The sequence below is a fragment of the Natator depressus genome, chromosome 5, assembly GCF_965152275.1.
Source record: "Natator depressus isolate rNatDep1 chromosome 5, rNatDep2.hap1, whole genome shotgun sequence".
NCBI classification, from domain to species: Eukaryota; Metazoa; Chordata; order Testudines; family Cheloniidae; genus Natator; species Natator depressus.
The window spans coordinates 61,055,241-61,078,486 of record NC_134238.1 but is presented as its reverse complement, the minus strand read 5'-3'; the positions used below and the strand labels follow the sequence as shown (position 1 = coordinate 61,078,486).

At 41.4% G+C, this 23,246-nt stretch overlaps 2 protein-coding genes across 2 annotated transcripts in view; both read right to left on the bottom strand.

The window, feature by feature from the left end:
• The window catches only part of LOC141987501 (endoplasmic reticulum aminopeptidase 2-like), a 30,688-nt gene extending 27,895 nt beyond the window's left edge, over positions 1 to 2,793 (bottom strand). The window contains exons 1-2 of the mRNA XM_074952878.1: positions 2,255 to 2,793; positions 128 to 266 (exon numbers count right to left, since the gene is read on the bottom strand). Coding sequence (XP_074808979.1) covers positions 128 to 266; positions 2,255 to 2,793 — 678 coding nt within the window. The remainder of the gene's footprint in view (positions 1 to 127; positions 267 to 2,254) is intronic.
• Positions 2,794 to 7,672: 4,879 nt separating this feature from the next.
• Positions 7,673 to 23,246, bottom strand: part of LOC141987502 (endoplasmic reticulum aminopeptidase 2-like) — a 28,951-nt gene continuing 13,377 nt past the window's right edge. The window contains exons 8-18 of the mRNA XM_074952879.1: positions 22,500 to 22,631; positions 20,367 to 20,435; positions 18,533 to 18,711; positions 18,350 to 18,429; positions 15,869 to 16,052; positions 14,069 to 14,225; positions 13,584 to 13,768; positions 12,646 to 12,810; positions 11,683 to 11,823; positions 9,943 to 10,024; positions 7,673 to 8,137 (exon numbers count right to left, since the gene is read on the bottom strand). Of these exons, the coding sequence (XP_074808980.1) occupies positions 7,991 to 8,137; positions 9,943 to 10,024; positions 11,683 to 11,823; positions 12,646 to 12,810; positions 13,584 to 13,768; positions 14,069 to 14,225; positions 15,869 to 16,052; positions 18,350 to 18,429; positions 18,533 to 18,711; positions 20,367 to 20,435; positions 22,500 to 22,631 (1,521 nt within the window). The 3' untranslated portion in view covers positions 7,673 to 7,990. The remainder of the gene's footprint in view (positions 8,138 to 9,942; positions 10,025 to 11,682; positions 11,824 to 12,645; positions 12,811 to 13,583; positions 13,769 to 14,068; positions 14,226 to 15,868; positions 16,053 to 18,349; positions 18,430 to 18,532; positions 18,712 to 20,366; positions 20,436 to 22,499; positions 22,632 to 23,246) is intronic.

Below are 23,246 nucleotides of genomic sequence, written 5' to 3'. Positions count from 1 at the left end.
ATTTTCATCTAAATTTTCAGCAGGAAATTTCCTGAACAGAACTTCAGTCTGTCAAAAATAAGAATTAGAAACTGAACATTCAGAGCTGTTATCTGACTACATCATCAACCCTTTAACAAAATCATACCTTTGGCATGTTGGATAATGCAATGTGTTTTCTTTCTCTCCTTATCGTGATTGCAAAGTTGGCTTTGAAAGATGGTTCATCGAAGCATGGAAAAGCCATTCGTGCTGAGGTAGGCTCAAAATCTGTAGTAGCTATTATCCTGTGAGACATGACATACAGAAAAAAATCCTTCCAAGTTAAACATGAAATCAAGACTGACACTGATTTTGTATCTTAGCATGCAACAAATTTAGACCTTGATCTAGCAAGTTTTATAAAAATAGAGTTTCTAAACAGAGCTTTTATGCTTTTTTATCAGTTAAAATATGGCTACCAGTAAAAATATGGATACCAGTAAAAATAATAGATTTTCTTGAATGTTTTGGTATCTCTGCCACTTTATTCCAGTGTCAGTACCCAATTGCACATTATCAAGTGAGCACTTGAAATCCATTTGTTACCCAGAGGAAAAAATAATAGATGGGCATGTGATGGGGGTAAATGTATATTGCAGGCACCACGACTATTTTACAGAATTGAGCAGCTGGTAGATGTAACTTTAAATAATTTAGAACTAAACTTCTTAATTGGGTTTGGTCACTCTGACAACCATAAGTGCTGACTCCATGGGTGTTCAGAAAAAATATAGTGGGTGCTCAGCACCCACCAGCCACCCTCCGATCAGCTGTTCAGCGGGACCCCCCCAATCAGCTGTTCGGTGATGGGCAGGAGATGCTGGGAGGAGGGGGCAGAGCATGGGTAGAAAGAGGTGGAGTGAGGGTGGGGCCTTGGGGCAGAGCCGGGGTGGAGCACCCACCTTGAAAAATGAAAGTCAGCCCCTGTGCTGACAACAGTTACATGATTACATTCAGTTGGGAATGCACATCATCAGACTTGCTTTTGTAACCTAACACCTTCAGCTGAGGAGACCTTTGACACTGAATGAATGTGCTTTGTGACTCGCAGATAAAGATGATAATTCTGGCACCCATACAAACTAAATAAAAGCATGTTTAAAAAGCATGTGAAATCCTGTATTGCTGAAAATGGATGGACCTGAGCATGTGCTTACCTGTTTTGCTCCCCACAAGTCCTTTTCCTTCCCCACTTTTGCCTTCATCTAGTAAGAGTCTGGCTTAGCCAGCCTAGATTGTATATTTTGCAACACTTCCTGTAAGCAAAAAGGCTGCTAAAAACAATGCCCTGGATGGTGCTGGTACCTTTGGGTGCAGGTCAGCTACCCTCCTCCTGGCACAACAGCAGATGCAAACCCTGCTCTGCTGGCTGCTGCCACGTTGGTGCACAGAGTGGGGTGCAGGGTGAGTGCCTCCAGGAGTCGCAGCGCCTCTCACTGCACTGCACACACAGTGCAGTGAGGTGGAAGGAACCCACTGAGGCGAGGCATGCAGCCCCCACTCACCGCGCAGAACACACATCTCGCAACCCCCCATTTGGGAAATGCTGATCTAAACCATCCAATATAAGTGATGCCCTCGACTTGGAATCAAAAGCTATAGAAGGTAATACAAGACTTTGCAGCTATCATTTTTATCCATCGCACTTCCATTGAATTTTTGCTCAGGGAGGGCTTTCCCCATCACTCACAGATACCTATAGCTCCCCAGCGTATAGTCCTTTGAGGCACCACATAACAGCTACCGTCCTTCCTCTGATCCAAGAGAACAGAACCAGACTCCCTTCAGAGCACAGCAGTAGCACTCCTAATTGGGCCAGCAGGGTTGCTGCTGAAAAGAGCAAGGCACACCATGCCCCAAGCCCAGTTGAAGAGAAGAACCCTGATCCCACTGAGCTGCAGGCCTTCTGCTTTTTAGTTAGTGTTTTCATTGAAAGTTTCATACACAGAAAGCTGGGGCTAATCACTTTGCTTTCATACAGGTCACATCCCAGGAAAACATACAATTACCATTAACAGTGATATAAGGCAAAAATAAAACCTTGAGGTCAGGGCACAAGTACCTGTAAAACTTTATGCAGTGTAGTTGTAGCCCTGTCAGTCCCAAGATATTAGAGACCTGAAGAAGAGCTGTGTGTGGCTTGAAAGTGTCTCTCTCACCAACAGAAGTTGGTCCAATGAAAGATATTACCTCACCCACCTTGTCTCTAGAAAACTTCAAAGAGACTCCTTACCTTGTTTCCCCATCACGAGTTTTGTAAGTACTTTTGTAAAATCCATCAAAGCCATCCGCCAGTCTTGCATGAAACTCTATGACAACCAGGTATTGCTGGCCAGCTGTCAATACTTCAGGAGCCTGCAGGGCAATTTGCTCATATGTGGGATGTTCTAAAACTTGAAGCTGTTTTCCTGGTTTTCTGGATCCCAAGTCATTTCTGGGCAGAAGAACTGCACTGGTGATTTCAAGGCCTTTGCTGTGCAAGATGATAAATCTAGTATTCTCTCTCACAAAGATCTCTATCCTCTCCAGGCCAGTAAAATGGACAGTAGTAAGATTAGGGTGAATACAGAGGTCATATTGGATTGGTACTACCATATCAGGAAGCCTCATCTTATTCCAAGGAAATGGCTTGCCATTGGTAGGGGAAGTTACATTGTCTTTACCTGTTTGATGTTTAAGTCCATAAATTCCCAGAGAATAAATGTGTAATAGCTGCAGCACTACTACCAATGGACATATTCTACAGAGACTAGCCATTGCAAAAGCATGCATCGAAAGATCCTCTCTAGAACAAAAGAAAAAACTGTAGCTTCTTCTGGCTAAAATTTCCAGGTCTTGAAAATATTGTTTGCTTAGAATGCATCATGCACTGGCAGTAATGTAGTTTTCCATTAATGAATTCTCATCTAGAGAAAAATAAAACAGATGTCTTAACTGTAAGAAAAGTTTGAGCCTCACTTGTTAAATCTTTAGTCGTAATAATCAAGCTTCCTGCATAAAACACACAGACAATGGAGGTTCAGTTTACATGTATTTAAATGTTTAAAATGACAAGAGGTGCTTGAAACTCTATGGGTATGTCTACATTGCAATAAAAGACCAGCCACTGATCTGGGTCAGCTGACTTAAGCTCCAGGGGCTCATCTGTGGGGCTATAAAATTGCAGTGTAGACGTTTGGGCTTAGGCTGGAGCATAGCTCTTGGCTTCCCACCCAAACCTGAAAGTCTAATCTGTAATTGTATAGCCCCTCAGCCCAAACCCTGCGGGCCCAAGCCAGCCACAGCCATGACACGGGCCTTTTATCACACTGTAGATGTACCCTAAGTGCCTCAGACAATTGTTTGAAAATACAATAAAACCCCATTCCCGCAGAGACTATTCATGTGCTTGAAATTAAACATGTGTTTAAGTACCTTGCTGAATTGCAGCCTAAATAAACATATCAAAATAAATATACTGTAGGGTTAATGTTTATGTAAAAAAAACAGACGTAGCAAGAAAAAATAATTATTCCCCACTTTCCCTACTCACCCTTGTTACTTGCTTCATTGTCAGCTTTCCTAAAAATCTATCTCTCACAGTGGGCCCTGAAGGTTAGCAGACCTGGAAGAAAAATTTTGCATTTGTCTGAGATTATGTTATTTGCAGGGGACAAGAGGAAGATTTCAACTCTCACATCTATTTCCTCTTAACCTGAAGGAGACAGGACTTGTGGAATAAGGTACTCACAGCAATGTGTCATTTCTCACAGCAAGTCTTTATTTAGTGTTGTAATTTTAGCAGCTGCATTCTGGGCAGCTTGTCCAGAATGCAGCTGCTAAAATGGTCGTTGGTGCCTGTCTATGATACTATCTCACTCGTCTTACCAAATGGCTCCCTTGTCCACTGTATCAAGGTTAAACTATGGGGAATTGCAGAGGTGTGAATGTGGCCAATTTGCTCAGGGGCAAAGGGCTCAAGCAAGGTTCTCTGTTTACTTAATTAATGTGGTTTAGCAGGCAAGTATCTGGACAGTGGAGTGCCCTCATAAAAGTTTAGAAATCTGCAAAAGAGAATGAGAGCACTGTACAAATAAACCTCCTAAAAGAAGATTTAAAAAATTAATGTGTAGTTTTTATTATAATGATTCATTTATATTAGTTTAAGTAAAAAACAGGCCAAAAATAAATATTAAAGCTTTGAAAGTGGAATATTTCTATGTGGTACATACACCACGTTGTTTAAAAGATGGCTGATGACTGTACTGAAAATAATTAGGAGTAGGAAAGCAATGACGGGTAGTTTCTACTAAGAGCTTCTTCCACAAGCACAGAATGAATCCTCCTCCCCACACACAGCCCCCCCCCCCCCTTCAGTGCCGCTCTCTTACATGATCCATGGCATGTTCCTGTCTCATCAGGACATCTTTTCTGCAAAAACAGCTTTAGATTTTTTTTTAAAGCAAACACATGGAGACGGCTGTATATCACTATTTCCCATTTGCTTCTGCAGCCTTGAATTGTGCTGCCTTTATTTTCACTTTTGTTTTCACTCAGAGGCAGCCACCAGGGGGTTTCCAGAGTTTGTTCACCAGATACAGCTCATGACAATAATTTATCCCACTAGTCAAAGCAAGCTGTGTGCGCCCATCCTACTACCCTGTGAGATTTAATAGCACAGAATCCTTCACAACGACCAATCGTGCCCCAACTCTTTGAGTGGGACAGAAAATTATAATACTACAGTGAGTCTATAATAAAGCCTATACTGATAGCATCCACAGGTCAGAGGCTTATGATAGAAAAATCAAAAACAGCCTTCAGTAATAACTGATTTACTGTTTCCATTTATTTTCGAGGAACTTTCCAGTCTCTGTGGAAAACTAATCCAGATAATAGGAACCATTTGATCTGGGAAGCTGGTTTTCACATGTCACAAGCAAGTATGTTTTTTTCTTTTTTGTCTATTAAGAAGTGTTATTGTCTGTAAAAACTTTTATTTCAAGAAATCAGTAGCCCATAATGACTGACTTGAAAATAAAGCAACTATTCTGCAACCAAAATTAACTCCCCAGTATTTCAAAGTCTAGCACAGAGGTGAGCAAACTATGGCCTGTGGGACTGTCCTACCTGGCCCTTAAGCTCCCGGCTGGGGAGGCTAGCCCCTGGCCCCTCCCTTGCTGTCCCCCCTCCCCTGCAGCCTCGGCTCGCTGTGCCGCCGGCGCTCTGGGCTGCCGGGCAGCACCACTGCGAGAGCCACTGGCCTGCCCCGGTGCTCTAGACTGTGCAGCGACGTGGCTGGCTCCAGCCGGGCGGCACGGCTGCCAGTCCTGGTGCTCTGAGCAGCATGGTAAGGGGGCAGGGAGCAGGGGGAGGGGTGGTGGATAAGCAGCAGAGGATCCCGGGGGGCAGTCAGGGGACAGGGGGTGGTTGGATAGGTTTGGGAGTCCCGGGGGGCCTTCCAGGGGGCGGGTGTGGAAAGGGCTCAGGGCAGTCAGGGGACGGGGGGGTTGGATGGGGGCGGGGTTGGTCAGGGGACAAGGAGCAGGGCAGGTTGGATGGTCGAGGGTTCTGAGGGGGGAAGTCAGGGGGCGAGAAGTGGGAGGGGGCAGAGGCCAGGCTGTTTGGGGAGGCACAGCCTTCCCTACCCGGCCCTCCATACAGTTTCAGAACGCCAATGTGGCCCTGAGGCCAAAGCATGTTCTAGCTGCAAAGCAAAAAAAAAATACATCCGACTGGACTGAATTTATTTATTTATTTATTCAACAACAATGTAGTTGGCTTTGTACAAAAAGAAAGATACCACCCTTGCCTCAGGGATTTTCTAAAGGCACAGTCCTAAAGGTTGCTGAGTTCTACAAAAACAAACAAACAAAAAAGAAAATCAAAAGCACTATTGATCAACAAACAGTGTTTACTCAGTAGCTATTCCAAAAGGCTTCTGCACAGCTCAGAGACAAATGCACAGAGCTCAGCACTGTGAGCAAACTCTTATGGCTGAGTGGAGCGTAATGTGAGGTAATACATGGCCACAATATAAGGGTGCAATCTAGGGAATGCAACTGATGTGAATAGTGGGCATTTAAAAGAGTTTTCCAGGCACTCCTACTGCCAGACAGCAGTAGTGGCAGCCATGGAACCAGTCACTGCCACAGAAATGCTTCCAAACCTTGTCTCTCAGGTACAGTAGATCAGTTATAATTTATTAATATTTAAGAGATGCAGTTTTCGATGCACTGATCAGTCTGCAGTCCCATATTTAGAACAGAAATGATCAGAATGGCAGCTGTCATCAATGGGAATTTTGCTTAAGTGTCAAGCCCGAGAAAGCCTAGAAATTCAAAAGTTAAGGCTAATCCTCTGTCCATAACTCATCCCACAATGTGTTTGAGGGGAAAAAAAGCCCAATTCCAAATTAAAACTCTCAAGGGCCCAATCCTACACAGTGCTGAATGCTCACAACTTCCACTGAAATAAGTGGATGTTGAGGGCAGGAAACTCTAAGCTCTTTGCAGGATTAAACCCAGAGATATTCTCTCAGGGCCTACCCACAAGTCCCATTAGTTTTAACATAAGACAAACAACAGTAAAATAGTAGACGTGAGAACAGGACTCATTCAGACAACGCTGCTATATGAGAGTCACAGGAGTCCCCAGCTCATGGGAGTTCCCCAGCTCGCAAAGGGCAGGTTGAAAGTTGTGCTGCAATAGCGCTGTGTACTGCTCACGCTCCAGTGCCACACAGCGTGAAGTATAAGCTGTGTGCTAACAGAGTGTTCTGGAGTGTTAACTTCAGCCCAGTGGAGAATCAAGACATCATCCCCTTTATCATAGCCAATTGCAGATTCCCCATCCTCACAATCTACTACTTCTCCTAATCTCCTCCATGAACACTCATGCCAGTTCAGGACATAAGCCCAGATCCTCCAAAGTCAATAGGCGCCTAACTCACATGGATTTCAATGAAAGATAGGCACCCAAATACCTTTGAGGATCTGGGCCACCGTCTCTGTTACTCAGTGGGCACAGCACAGCAGTATGACCTGGTTTGGAGTCACTCATTAAATCTTGGGTCTTGAAGGAAAGAGGGCCAACCAAGAGCCTTCAAAAAGGGTCCTAGATTTGCTTCCCTGATGATGTCAAGCTTAATGTTGGATTTTTTACCACAATTTGTTTTATGTCACAGTCTCCAATATTATCTAAACATACAGTGGTATTTTGTTCCAGTTTCTTAGCTAAACAGTTATCTCACATCTGTGAGATATTTTGGTCTCTTAAAAAAATCCTTGATTTTGGATTTGTCTAAGAGACACACAATTTCTATACTAGAGGAATCTAAAAAGGTAGAAATATGCTTATTGTGGAGCTTTTTAAAATGAAACTAAGTTGTTTTCATCTATCATGAACCTTACACAGCATTTTGTCTTTGATAGAAGTTGTTTTATATTTCTTAAACTGCCAAAGGCAAAACGTGGGGAAAGCTGCTTTTTTAGAGAACAGAGGAAATCACTGACCAAGAACAATAAGTAAGGTACACAGTGGCAGGGCTAGGTTCTATGCAGCTGTTAAGAACTTTAATAGAAGGCCTAAGTTACATATGTAACCCACTCTGGGACTTCAAAGTTAACTTTACAAGGTTCTTGTAAAATCAAAAACGCATGAACATGCACACACACACACACACGCTCTTCCAACTCTATAGCTACAGTCCTTCAATTGGCTTAAACACCTAAATATCCAAACAGAACCACATATAAAGACAAACACAAAACCAATGTAAACATGGCAGCCCAAATTTCATAAAAATAAACAATCAGATGTCAGGAAGGTTTTCATTAAATGAACTGCATAATTCAACGAGACCGATGTTCAGTAAAGTACTGCAGCAATTATGCATCTGTTCACAGGAAAAAATATCTAGTTTGATTTTAAATGTGTTATTTCAAAGCATAGAGTAATATCGCACTCTTTCATCTGATCTCAAGCAGCTTTATTTAAGATTCTCCAATATCCATTTTGTTAATGTAACTAAATTTCTCTCCAGCCATTTTATGTTCTTCTCAATATTCTCCACTGCAATCTGGGGTGCTCTCAGCTGTGACACTTTCTCCTTTACAGATTCAAAAAACAACTTCACCTATAAAAGATATCAATTAAAAAGGTTACGATCGGATCTGAAGAAAATGCTGACGTTGCTGACAGTTTTTACTTATGAAAAAGCTCACTATTACCATTGTGACACCTGTAAGTGTGACAGCCCCCGGCTTGGCCAACAAACTGGGGACTGAATGGGCGACCTCCAGGGCTACAAGCCTGAGCTGCAACCACTTGGACTAAAGAATCAAGGCTTCCTAGCTAGGGCTATAACAAATACATATCTTCTGTGGATCTGGCACACGGGAGAACCTGTAACATACACTAACCAGTGGCTTATATAGGCACGCTACTTACAGAAAACTAAGTGATAAATCCCGGTCCCAAGAGTGTATGGCCTAAAAAAGAGCTCTAGCATGATTCAGTGTATAGTGTTACTACCCTGGACCATAACCTCAATTTACATTGTGTTTTCTCTGAGACACACTTAACTTATTATTAACAAGCACTACCATAATAAGCGTTGTTAAGGACCAATGGAGAATGGGTCCCCATTGTGCTAGGCACTGCACAGAGTAGCAGACAGTCCATGCCCCAAAAAGCTTAAAATCTAAATAGACAAGACAGACACAGGGCAGAGAGAGGGTTAGAATACACAAGCAGAGCAAACAATGTGATGGCAGCAAACTTTGTGTTAGTGACATGATTTTTGGGTGGTGGATTTAGGTAAGAGGGGATAAGCTAAATGGAAAGAAAAGGGAAGGGAAGTGAGGACAGGGCAGGAGACAAGAGGGTAAAAAGGGCAGGTGTGGAGTGAAGCTGAGGTGAAGAAGGAGGGACAGGGTTGGAGAAAACAGCCAATCAGTACAGGAGCAGAGGAAATGCAATAAAAGGTATAGAAAGGTCTCTGAATGTCCCAAGGTTCCTGCTCTGGCTACGTCTGTAGCTGGTCCTACTGGCTAGAGTCTCTGGCTGGTTCTTCTCTGCAGTGTTTGCCAAAGGCCATAGTTTGGAGGGATGGGGAGTAGGGAAAGAGGCACCTCCTGGGGCCTAGTGCCGAGTGTGGTGCTGGAGATCACGCCAAAAGCCATCCCTCAGTACAGAACAAAGAGCCACATTACACTTCTTGAACATTTCACATGATGGAAATCCACATTCAGGACCCAACACTGTTCCCACTGATTTCAAAGGTGCAGGATCAGGCCAAAATGAACGTGGGATGTCTAGCTCTAGACAAATTCTAAAACTATTTGCATGGTGTCGGAGATTATTCCTTTAGGGCTTAATCTTGTGAAGTGCCAAGTACCTGCAATTCCCACTGACTTGCAAAACAAAACCTAACTCTCAGAGATCGTTTTAGAGGACATGGTATAGGGGCAGGTCTTGGATTGGAATAGGATTTTATCTAGCTGAACAGTAACATTTACACGTTGCCCATGAAATATACTGTAGACTGGTGGGGTGACTGAGCAGAAATAAAGCAGTTCTGATCAGCAGGTGTAAATGGCATAATTTAAAAAACGATTTCAGTAAGCAAAACAAGCCTAATAAGTTTACTCAACCTGGGGTTCACTTAATACTTGGGCACACAGTCTTCTCTTCCCACAGGCCCTTCTTATAGCTCTTCCCTCAGCATCCACAGGGAAGCTAGAGCTAGCCCCTGATTGTTCTTGGGACCAAAAGTACCCTGCCTCTGTCACAAATACAGCCTTGTGAGGCTTTACACTAAGTAGAGCGTGCTGACACATAGTAAAAATCCAAAAACTCAAAATGCAGCACGAAGGACAATGATTTAAGTAGCAATGAGAATGCAGATGACACCTGCTTTACTTCTGTCCTCAGACTAACCTCTTCCAGCTCTTGTTTTGAAGAAAACTGCGCTGTCACTCCAATTATAATTGTTCTGATTGAGAAGGACCCCAGAGGAAATCTGAGGAAAAGAGGAGAAAATTACAGACCTTATAAATGTATCTCCATGTAAAATGTTAGTAGCAATAAATGTGATCTATTGCAATACACATTAATATCAGTTCAGGCTAGTGGCCTGTAAATATTACTCTTCATTGCCACACAAGAGACAGGTTCAATTTCTATTCTTGGTCTCTTGTGCCTTGCGCTATCAAGGGCTGGAAGTGCTGAGTGCTTAGTCCCTGTGGGACGATGTGCCTATTATTTCCTCTCTTTCCTGTAAAACCCCATTATAAGTTTCTGTGCTTCTGCTGTTAGGAGCTTTCCACCGTCTTCTCTCCAGGCCTTGGAGTGCTCTGCAGCTATTGCCTTAGCATCAGGGCTAGTCAAAAAGTTGCTGTGCCCCTACCTCCCATTCATCAGTGGAGAGGGCTGGCAAGTGGACTCTCACAGTCACACATCCAGAGCCCCCTCCCCATGCTCAACCTCAACCCAACCCCACTTGCACACTGGAATACAGGAACCACTTACACAGCTATGCATGGAGTGTCTGGACTAGAGATGTGTGAATAACTGACATTTTGGTTTGCTGACAATTCAAATATATTTTTTAAAATTTGTTTTGGGTCAAACCAATTTTTTTTTAAACTTTTGGTGAATCAAAAAGTTGAAAAGAATTATTTGAGTTGAATTGGACTCAAAACAAAATTGGACTCAAAACAAAATACTTTGTTTCGATTGAGAGACTTTTGGTGACATTTAAAAAAAATAAATAAAAAAATTAAAGGACATTTCCGAACAAAAAGTTGTTTCAAACCAAAATATCCAAACATTTTGTTTCACAAATCTCAAAACAAGAAGTTTCATTTTTTTTCTAAAATTTTTTGTTTGGTTGGGATTTTTCTACTTCAAAACAATTCTGCAAAACTAACAAGAATTCGAAGTTTTGGGGTTGCCAAATCTGCATTTTTCACCCAAAAAAAGTTTTGTCCAAAAAATTTCTCCCAGCTCAAGGCTGAATCCAATGCACTCACTTGCATATTCTAATGACACCACCTCTGAAGAGGTTCTTGTTTATTCATGATTCTCCAGCCAGTGGGGAGAAGAGGCAGGCAGGACTGCCCCTAAATACCTGCTCTCTGGCTGACAGTGTGCACTCACTGCCTCAATAGCATTTTTTATTGTTCCCTCATACTTTCTGGAATAGTCTCTCTACAATGCAGGATTAAAACACAACTTTTCATCTCACGGGTCCCTGAGTTTACTATAGTTCTTCTCTACCCAGGATCACTGATCCTGAGATTGAAAACTCATTAAGAAGAGTTACAGATGGTTGCTCATCTTTATTATAGAATTTTTCAAAATCAAGAAAAAAATTCAGAAGTTTAGAAATTTAATATAAAAAAGTTCAGAAATTTAATATAACAGAGATAGTCAGCATTTATATAGCACTTTCCATTCAGAGATCTCAAAGCGCTGTGCAAAGGTGGTTAAGTATTAGCCTCTTTTTTCAGAGGAGAAACCGAGTCACAGGGCAGTGAAGTTCCTTGCCCAATGTAACACACTGAGTCAGCAGCAGAGCTGAGACTAGAATCTATCACTCTTGACTCTCAATCCTATGGCCTAAACAGGCAGTTTCCAATAAAAACAGATCAGTTTTTGTCAGTTACAAATACTAACTTTTCTAGCAGTTTGCTCCAATTTTTCTTTACAAACTTCCATGCAAGATGTTGTCCAGCTGGATTTGTGCTGACACTATAGATAACTGATGACAGGTCTTGAGTCTTGATTATATGTCCCTCCATTGCAAGCTCCAGCAATCTAAAGCATCAAAAAACATCCCCAGGAAACCAAGAAAAGGCTAGGTTATATATTTATATGTGGATACATGCTAGCAAGTTTTGAAAGATCAGGCCTTTAATGCAATCTCAGCCAGGATTTAAAAAAAAAAAAAAGTATTTCTTGGTTACTTGCACTTACAGGAAATTGTTTTGTGTAACTTCTCTTTTCCGTTTTATCTCATGCATTATGAAATGCTTCAGGTGTGCATAGCTACTGGCTCCCTACAACCTGACACCAGCTTTGAACACTTACTCCCTTGGACCAGTGGCTCAGAATAATAGGCCAGATGAAGATTGATTCCTCCTGTTCATTCTCTTAACTTTCATATTATCATGATGGAGATCAGGTATATAGGGAGGTAAAAAAGACATATATCCAGTTTGTGACTTTTCATAAGGGATTCATTTAAGGACAAATGGCTGCTATTATCTTCCTAAGAGATTTAGCGTATCATGAGTCCTCTATTGTTGTTTGCAGTGGTGTTGTAGCCATGTTGGTCCCAGGATATTAGAGAGATAAGGTGGGCAAGGTAATATCTTTTAGTGAACCAACACTTTCACTGACAGAAGTTGATTCAATAAAAATATTACCTCACTCACTTTTCCTCTCTGATTCCTCTATGTCATGCTCAGAAATCAAGGTATATACATAAAAAACAAGTAAAAATGTGTGTCCAGCAGTTATAACTTTCATATGAGTAGCCTTTGACTAGCTCATTTTGAGATTTATGAGCACCAATTTAACTATACATTGAAAGAAGAGTATGTGAATAAACAGTCACCCCTATATTACAGTTCCTACCTTGTTAGTTTTGCATCATCTTTACAGCTTGCCAAAGCTGAACAGATCTTTCTCTGTTCAGCACCAGACATGGACACTTTATATCTCTCCAGAAGAAAATTCCAGCCATCAGCTGTTTTAGATCCAACAGAATATATAGTCTCCAGGACATCAGAAGGAACATTACTAAATAATCAAGAATATAAGAAATACAGTTTTATTCAGATTTGTGAAGTAGGGTTTTTAATGACAGAAAAAGCAGGCCCGGATCTTACAATGGACTATACTAACACAGACCCTTCTCCTCTATGGAGTCCACTTGAAATCAATGGAATTTTGCATGGATCTGCACTTGTAGATCCCAATGCAGGATCAGGGCCAGAGTGGGTCAATTTTTTCAAAACAGGGACTATACTTTCCTTTATGTTTCTACAGCAATTTGCACATCGTGAGTGGTACTAGAAACTGATAATAAATAAAATGCTACTACTACTAATAACAATGAAGTGGGAAGAAAATATCAAACAGCTAAAGAGTCCTTAGCCAGAAAGGGATTTTATGCTACTGTAATATAATGCCCCTGGTTGAGTTGTCAACAATGGGGAACTGAGCCCAGAACCTCTGGATCTAAAACCGTGAGCTACTGCCTGAGCTAAGAAACTGGTCTGTTAGCTCCAAGGCAGTACAGACTCCTAGACCTGTGTGTATGGTCCAGTCAGTCAACAGGGACAGACAGGCATAATGAGTAAGCGTGCGTTACATAACAATATGAGGTATATAACACCTTTACTCTAGAACATAAGATTTTCTGTTATGGTTTCATTTCAGGAAACAAGAGTTTCCTATTTAGTTTACAATAAATTGCTTTTTTTCCAGATCTTATGTTGGAGAACAACCCAAAAGTATGGTAAAAGAAACCTAAACAAAAAAGAACATTAGGAAGAATACAAATTATTTACGTTAAATTTCCACCTGATCCCATCCACTTGCTGAAAAGCTCATTTGCCTTCTGGACACAGGGAGGATATTGCAGGTCACATGCAAGCTCAAGGAGAGCAGAACGTAGCATTCTATCAGAGATGGAGCCCTCATCACTCCAGGTCTGCCTGTCAATCACCAGCTTAAAATGCTGCAGGATGTACTGCTGCAGAGAGAATATGGCACAGTTCATTGACAAGCAATGAAATCTGCCATCCTGAGCATATTCCAAAGTTCTAATAAAAGCAGTAAACTCTGCATTAAGAGCAGTGTTTACATATTTCATAAGTCTATCAAAATATACATAGTTACATTAACAGGTAACAGCTGTTCTAGTTACAAAGGTGGTGATATCCATCTTTTAACTCTTCAGTGTCACCAAGAAGTATCATCAAAACAAATACAGATTAAAGTTAATAAACAAATACATGAATAAAACTACATGGTTATATTCTTAGCAGTGAACCTTGAGACTTTCTGTGACATCGGAAATATTTCTTCTCTCCATCATGCGATAGATCGCTGCCAGGTAACCCAGGCCTTGCAGAAGTACTATGTTACTGGATTCATGTTGGAGATATTGCGTCAGATCAAGAGCTCTATCCAGTGATAGCCTTCCTGCACTGAGAAAGAGGTTGTTTGGAATAAGTTAATGTCTTTCTAATGATATACTAAGGGAAGGAAAGGGGTGGCAATGTTATTAGTAGTATTTGTTGCCTAAAGAACAACAGATGTACAGAGTGCTTTACAAAGCACACACAGGTGTATTCCTGCCACAAGGACCTTAGAATCTAAGGGCTACATTGAGCTCATTTCAACTGTATGTGGTGGATCCTTGTCTAGGGGCTGTTTACCTGGACGGAGCCAGGCATGGCAGGAGAGAGAACAAGTAATGTTTGGACCTGGGAGAGGAGGGCACTGCCCTTCCAGCTGACTGGAAGAGTGGAGAATATCTATACCCGTGCAACAGCTGAAACCCTCTTTCACATGGGTTGGGCTGGCAGCACTCACCCTCCCACCAGTGGGATCTGAAAAGGACAGGGTTTCCTCATGACCCACTGTGGGCATTATGCTAGTTGCCCTATTTCCTTGGGGGGCTGGGAAAGAAGTTTTCCCTCACTGCCAGAATGGCCAGGGTGGGAAGGGAGTGGTCAGTGTTTTCTTTCCCCATGGTGGGTCTGGGACCCGGTGGGGTGGGGCAGGGTGTTAGGTTATGATGTTGCAACATAGTACGTAAAACTTGTGGCAGACGCCCAGTGCAGGTACTTGTTATGGAAGGATACGGTCCTTGGATAAAGTGGATTGGAAAAGGATTTAAAAGAAAGCATCCCTTAAGGGAGCCAAGGAAGGGGAATTTGCAGCTCCTATGTCTTGTATGGTGAGGAGCCAACCACCCTCCTTTTTTAGCCTCCTTAATCCTCATATGAGGGGAACATGTCAGGGTCCCAGCAGCAAGACAGCTGGGACCAGGTTGGGAATTACGTGGGAGTGATTAAAGAAAGAACGATGACCTGCACTGTACAATGTATTGCCAGGTACTCCCAGACATTTTAAGTGAATAAAGTTGCGGCCTCATTTAACTACATCCATTGCCCCTTGCCTTTCTTCCAGCACGGTATGACTAATGCTTATGCAAGGGCATGAAGAACGAATGTGCCAAAAGCCTCCCTCAGCTTGCACATCCCGCCATTCTTTGCTGCAATCCCCGTGGGCAGAGGAGCATGGGACTACTCCTTCAGGGCACCTACTGGGATGCAAATCACTTCAGTGCAAGGAGGGAGGAGACAGAACCTCCTACCTCCTTGTACATTGGTTAACAGTGTCCCCATTCCCAATGTTTCTTTCAGGACTCCTTTCCCCATTTTATATCAGCTAAATTAATGTCACCATGCAAGACAGCCAAAGGGGAAGTCCTTTAGAAGGAGGTGGGAGGGAGGGTGGGAGACAGAGAAAGAAATTTACATAGATCTCACTTGAAAAAGAAGACAATAGTGGTGCTCTGTGTGGAGACATCACCAGCCTGTAGATGTGTGCTTTGTTAAATATCTAACTGTTTTGTGCAATCAAAGGTAAGGGTTCAGCTATATAAATAACAATCAGAGGGTGGGTGATGAAGGAATTTAACTCAAAGAAGACAAATCCATCCCAGAAAAATTCAACTTGCAGGGAGGGAGATTCTTAAAATATCTCGCCCTTGAAGTCATAGGCAAAGTCCTGACAGCTGCAAATTGTGCAAAAGAATTTTTTTTTTAAAAAGAACAATTACCTGACTAGCTGAAATGCATTGTGGATCAGGTTGGCTCGGTCCTTGTAGCTGAAGATGGTGTGGTTCTGATTCAACAGTTCAATGATTGTGTCCCATCCATTCCCCTCGTAGTGCACAATGTAATAGCCATTCATGTCCACATTGAATTTTACCCAATTGACATCTTCCACCAGTTCTATGGTATCTGAGAGCAGAAAAAAGTTACTGAAACAGTTAAACATTCTTAGTGACATTTTCTAATGTGACCATAAATACTTCCAGGATATCTAAACTTCAGAAAGGTGATCTGAAATCTATGGAAAGATTGCATGGTATTAATCCTCAAGCCCTTTTTATTGGTAATAATTAATAAGTAACTGTCCAGAACATAAACATAGTTGAGCCAATTAAATCTTAAAACCAGATATTTTTAGTGTACGGTCATAGGTTATGTGTCTTGTTTCATAAATGTTTTCTATAATTTTTAATAGCAAATTTTAGCAAATTAAGTCTCTATTCTTGGAGACGGATGTAGACCCTTGCATTTCACCATGAATTCAGATTCCTGTACTGCTAGTGAGGTTGTACTGGTTAACAAACTTTCAGGTCCTGAGTGCTTCATTGATGTAACTCATATGAAAAAATAAAGCAGAAAATAAAAATGTAGCTCCATGTTGATTAGTAAGTGGGATTGGTGGGAAATATTACAGTTGGCTGGTTCTTCAATGCCTTTGATTATTCTAAGTGCCTGTGTCAGAGTGTAGGGTGCAAACAGGTGAGCTTGCACTCTGATCACTCTGATATTAATTAGTTCCCTAGAAAAAGCTTACGGGGTAATTAGTCAATCAGGCTGGCTGGTGGAGCCAATTACTCCAGGAGCCCAGGGTTGATGAGAGGCAGCACAGGAAGGAAGTGCAAGGGTGAGAGAGAGGATCAGGGTTAGCCAAGCTAAGCCACACAGAGGTTCAGAGTCAGGAGACCTCTATTCCCATCAGGCCCTGGTGAGAGGGCCAAAAGCTAGGTCAACATTTTAAATAGAATGTTGTATAGGGATTCTTGTGAAAAGTGCCGAGGGAACTTAAAATAAAAGGACACGGCGAAGACAGTTTCCGCGGGCAGAAGGCAGGAGAGGAGCCACGCCTCAGGACAGTGCCAACTTGTAAATACTTCACTTTGAAGATATGCTGCAACATTTAAACTGAGCATATCTCAGTAGCACCTAACCCTCATTTATTTGAAAGGTACTAATTGATGTGCCTTTGGTAAAGGTGCAATTAAACCATCATACAAAGTGGTCTGTCCAGATCTCCAGCTCTTTCGCAAAAGTCTGTGGGATGTGGCTCATGGGAAGGAAGTCTCTAAGAAATCCCCTCATGCATATTTCCCCATATTCTTACATGAGGAGGTGAGATTTATGAAACAGGTCACAGAATCTACCCGTAAGGTGGATTGGCTGGAAGCCAAGTTCACCCTCATGGAAACCCTTACACTCTGCAGCAGCTCTGGCCCCCAATCCTGACCACTTTATTGGAGCCAAAATATCAAGGACTTCAACTTTCAGTCAGGCGCTGTCCTTAAAGGTGAATTTCCATTGGGGAGATGGCACCCCACAAAGATTTACCAGATCATCAAGATATTGTATAATGGGACCTAGAAATTCTCACAAACTGCACTATTGTGGTGGTAATTTTGTATCCTTGGGCACTTGACATTTTAAAGTAACTGTAAGCACATCCATTTTGAATTCCGTTTAGCAGACCAGAAGGTTTGGAAATTTTAAGATCTTCATTGTTGCTTTAAAAAATAAAATCTAAAACGATGCCTGTTCTAAAATGGTGGCCACGAAGGAACCCTGCAGTTTTCCCAACTGATCTACCACAATTTTCAATTAACGAAAATGTAGGCAACCATCACAGTGCTCTTCAGTTCCCTATATTAGTTCTGACACTGTGGGTTCTCTGTGCCCCATTGCCTTCAATGGAAGTTCTGCTTGATTAAAGAACAGAGAATTTGGCCCTTTCATAGATACATAGTAAATAAAGCAATAATTATGACAAGACCTTTTCCGAAGGGAAAAATAAGTTTTAAAATGTCTAAGAGAGGCTACACAGAAAAGCAGAAACAATAACCTTTTAAATCTTCATATTAAAGATTTTCTAGCAATGTGAAAATGCAAGCAACTTCTATTAACAGAGATCCACACTCCGGGAAGGTCCTGTATTTGTAACTATGCTGGGATCAGGGTTTGTTTGTTTTTTTAAATAAGAATTAAGGGACTACAGTATAAGCAGGAGCAGTATTAAGAAGGTATGTGTACAACACAGTTCAATCCTTGAGGGGGCCATTTAGGAATCTGGGGCAAAAATTGGGGATTGGTCCTGCTTTGAGCAGGGGGTTGGACTAGATGATCTCCTGAGGTCCCTTCCAACCCTGATATTCTATGATTCTATTCTATTCCTTGAGACTAAACACAAAACAGGACATTAACAAGTCAGTCTATACCTGAGTGGTTCTTCAGTAAATGTCTTCCAATACTTTTGGAGTGGCTTGTGATGTACGTCAAGGGAACATGCCAGAGGAAGCTAAAAAGGAGAAGAGAACAGTAAAATAACACCACAATGTCAATAGGTGTTCAAATATGTAAATCAAATTCTACAAGCACCATCAGCATGTGCCTGCACTTGCCCAATTTGCATTGAGGCCCATTGAGGATCATGTGGGAAAATGCCTTTCAAGAAGCGTTCTTGTCTTATTTTAATTCTCTTCTGATTTTGTTCGACAATAATCAATGGAATTCCTTTCTGGAGTGTCCATGTGTTCATTATCTCCACAATATCAAAGTGTTCATCAACATAATAGCTATGCTGAAAAAAGTGCAAAAGAGAAAGTTATTTACCCCAACATTACCTGTCACTTTTCAGATATTATCAAACACTACTCTGAAGTCAAAAAAGATCTTAGTCATTTGTTTTAAAATTACAGGCACATCCACAAAATATCTTAAGGAAAAAAGACAAATATTTTAGCAGTCTTCAGGCAAATATGTATTTAATTTCAAGATAAATACAGTGAGACTGATTCTCCTCTCTGTTACACAGGTGTACATCAGGAGTGACTCCTTTAATCTAAAACCAGTGTAAGCAAGGCATGAATCAGGTTCATTCATTGCATCCTTATCACGAGGCTCTCTGATGGCCCATTTAAAAGGCTGAACAAATGTCTCTACACAAGAAGCACTTGTACTAGAGATCAGCCTGGGAGAGACTGGGTCTCCAATGCTGCCAAGATGACAACTAGTTCTGTAGGCACAACAGAACAGTGCTAGGTCAGGTTGATCACTCTGTTCTTCTAATTATACCCAAGCTTTATGCCTAACAGAGGAACAGCTGTTGGACCATGTTCACCAGTACACTTCAGTTGTGTTGTACCGCAAAGGTGATGCAAAACAGCTGTAAACCTGGATTAATTGGCCAAAGCAGCAGAGTAGCCACAGCGTATCAGTGAATCTGACCTAATACATGTTAAAAACTGAGAGCCACATCGTCTGCCCTTTAGGGCTGGGGGCCCAGAGCCCGCTGCAGGTGCCACTAAATTTCACATGGATCTTGAAGAGGGACACCCCCACTTCTATAGCAGGTGCACTGCACTTATGTGGCTGCCCAACGGCATCCCCTGCTCAAAGGTAGATTTGCTCCATCAAGGATGATGCTGGGGACACACTGAGAATGCAAAGTCTACTCTTGATTTCGGCAAAGATGTGCTTCACCCACTCCCAAAAAAAACTGGAGTGAAAGCAACTCCCCCATACTCATACCCAGTGGTAATGGACTCAGTCAAGATAAATCTTTAAAAAAATACTCCAAATAAAAATGGTGAAAAGTATATTGGAATTTTTTTTTGCATTTGTAATCACCTGAAATGCTATCAGAAACACAAATAAGGGCACTTTTTTCAGGTGTGTGCACACTCATGCACACACACTCTGATCTGATAGTTTCCTTTTAAGTGGTCGATATTTTCTAGCCTGCTTTCACAAGTGATCACAGCCATGTCAGGCTGTATAATGATGTTCTATTACACACACATTCCAAAGCCCTGGCTAAAGTCATTTGATGTGACGATATTTGACAGTGAAGCTCAGTGGATCCTTTTAAATTGATTAGAAAGCCTTGTTGGCCTTTTGCAGTCTCATCCTTGTCTTTATTTCTTTGCCACTGCTGTTTTCCTTTTTTCCCCCTGACAAGTTTAAATATCTGCAGTTGCTTATTTAGTCAATTTTTTTTTGTCACAGAGATTGCCTCATGAAATACACATCCCATTTTTATAAGGGATACAGGTGAAAAGCAGATATACAATCTTACTCCATCCTACTTCAGCACAACCACAGTGTCAGTGAAGTAGATGCTGAAGTATCTGCTCAATAGAGATCTACATTAATGGTTAAATTACAAGGATGCAACTGATTAGTTCTTTCTGCGCTAGTCTAATACAGAGAAAGCAGATAGCAATATGTACTCACTGCATTCTTAGCCACCTGACTTTTGCTGTAACAAAATTTACCAGAAGTAAAGTCCTCTTCTGAACATGTCTGTAAAAATACACATTTTCAAAACAGGATTAGCAAGTCATACTGAAAATACCATTTATTATAGTCCTGATTTCTTATTTCAGTGTTAGCAATTGTTATCCAGCAAAAGAAAAATCTCAGCCAGTTACCAACACTTAAAAGTCAGTTATCCCTGAAGAAACATTCTAAAGCCTTTAGTAATACTTTGAGTCAAATTATCAAAACCCTCTGGTGAAATTGCCCCTGAAAAACATGAAATATGCCTCTCAAGTAATTTTCTGGTATAATTGGTCACATCCAGAATTTGCCCTTTGTACAACTGCTGTTTAGATCAGTAAATCACCCTTTAAACTTGGTCTCACTCAAGTATTCACCCAAACCACCAGCAACAGTCCTACCTGTGCAATTTTGATTTCTTTGATCTCTTGCCTAGAACCTTAGACACTATAACTCAGTGTTCAGACTGCCCATTACCAGCTGCCTAGTCCTGATGTTCAGTAGCAGGCTGACTCCAATAGATTTTTATGACTAAACTTTTTGATGTGAATAAACTTGACATTGCTCATAAGCATGTCTTTTAAAAAAATGTTTAGAAGACACCGACTTGGTTTTTGGACGTAATCTTTACAGACTTCACATATTTTATAGTAGACCATAACCAGTTTGCTTCCTCTCTTTTCTTTTTTTAAATATGACCTGGGTGTGTTGTATAGCCCCTCAGGGTTCTCCTTAGACCCAGTGTTCTTCTGTTTGTATTGCACATGCTCTTACTTGTTTTCTACTTTCCATTAAGTGACTCATTGCTTGGCTAGTAATACTCAACTCTATTATATCGGAGATGCTGACTTTTCCTGGTTTGTATGAATGTTGTTAGTTAGGTTGCAGAATGGAATATTGGGTAATTTTTTCTCCTTAAACTTGGTATATCCAATAGCTGATACTTCTTTGTTGGGTAACCTTGTCTATGGGTCTGACCCCAGCCAAATACTTTGTTTGATATACTTCCCATTAATGATTAAACTGTGAAAAAGCTGGGTTTTCACTGTGAAATTGAGAGAACAAATAGATCCACGCCATTGTACATGTAACCATGCAAACAGAAGCATTAGGAATAAAAAACTTCATTAAAGTCAACGGAATTATACCAGGGATTGATCTGGCCACTGGGCTAGATCCTTATCTAGTGAATATGGGCATAGCCCCACTGGCTTTGATGAAGCTATGCTCATTTACGGCAGTTGAAGAACAGGCCCATTATCTTTTTGTCATCGGAAAAAGTGTACAAGATATGACCTTTATTCTATCAAATGGATTATTATGCTAAGGTTGCTATTCTTACCTTTGAGACCTAAAGACTGGACTAATGCAATGCTTTGTCTTATGATCATTCCAACAAAGTCACATCATAAACTCAGCTGATGAACAGCCCTGCAATAATCGTTTGTACCTGTTGCTAATTCCTCCACATCTGAAATCATATCTCGCACAATAGTAGTTCCTATTGTATCAAATGACGTATTGAGTTTATTATTGCTCTACTAGTCTTTAGGGCATCATCTCAGCTGAATCTATTTAATGAATTTTTTTGCTCCTAATGTTACAGTTCACATTGTTACATATACAGTGAAATGTGTCTATTTGTTCTCCCAACTGCACACATACAGCCTAATCCAGCAAGGTGCTGACTTTGACAGGAATTAGTCACAATCAATATGCCCTTTCATTCTGCAGCTCTCTTCTCTCTGAGTTTCTGCCAATGTGCCTCTCAAATTTTAAATCTGTTTGCATTTTGTAAACATTTTCTCTAATTCTCTTAAAGATTTAAAAAGCCCATTCATAATGACTGACTTTCTGAACAGCTTCACGTTGAGACAGAGTGCAAGAAAGTCACTGGGGTGTGAAATTCACTCCTATGCACAAAGACAGCATAAGAGCTACACACCGTGACCTCAAAACAAGGCTTAAATGGGATTTAAACTGCACATAGACCTTGTGCGTGCTATCTGCATGGGGGTAAGTTTCACCCCAGATGCATATGTATAGGAGTGTGCCGTATGTTAGCTAAAATAAAAGAAGGGAACTTACATTAGCCAAGCTGTTCCAGAGATCATTATTCTTTGCATTACTATAACTGTGTTTCTTTAAGTAATGAATTATTCCATTCTGGAACACCTCTTCAGTCAGAAAGTTCCGCAGCATGTGCAGAATGCAAGCCCCCTGCAGATGATTTGACACAGTTGAATCAGCATATAAATTCCAGCTGCCTTGAAACAGCCATAACTACGTTATACAACAATGTAAAATTGTTAACACATGGAGAATTTTGAGAACATAAAAGGTGAAAAGTCAAATAAATGGGCACCAAGATGAAAGGCCACAAGTCATTTCAAGATGATGGCTGCAGACTGTAACTAAATCACGAGGGTAATGAAAATAGGAGCTGCAGAAGGCCCCAAACACCACAGAAGCACTGTGGTTCTGATGGGTGGAAGGCCAGCTAAAGAGAAGGTATGCAAGGGGGATGCTGCATCACCCATGTATGGAAGAAATGGACTTGGCACAGGATCCTCTGAACCCAGTGTTTAGGGGAGGTTTGGAGACAGGCGAGGGAAGAGGTGCAAACTTGATCAGTGGATTTGTATTTAGGTGGAACTAGTGACCACAAACCCACATGCAGCAGGTGCATAAGGGACTATGACCCTTATTCTAACCCAGATGCTAAAGTAAGTAGCTACAGATCTGCCCTTGCCCCACCTGTCAGCTCGAAAGGTGGATTTTGTCCTTCCTCAGCTAAGTAGCTACAGATCTGCCCTTGCCCCACCTGTCAGCTCG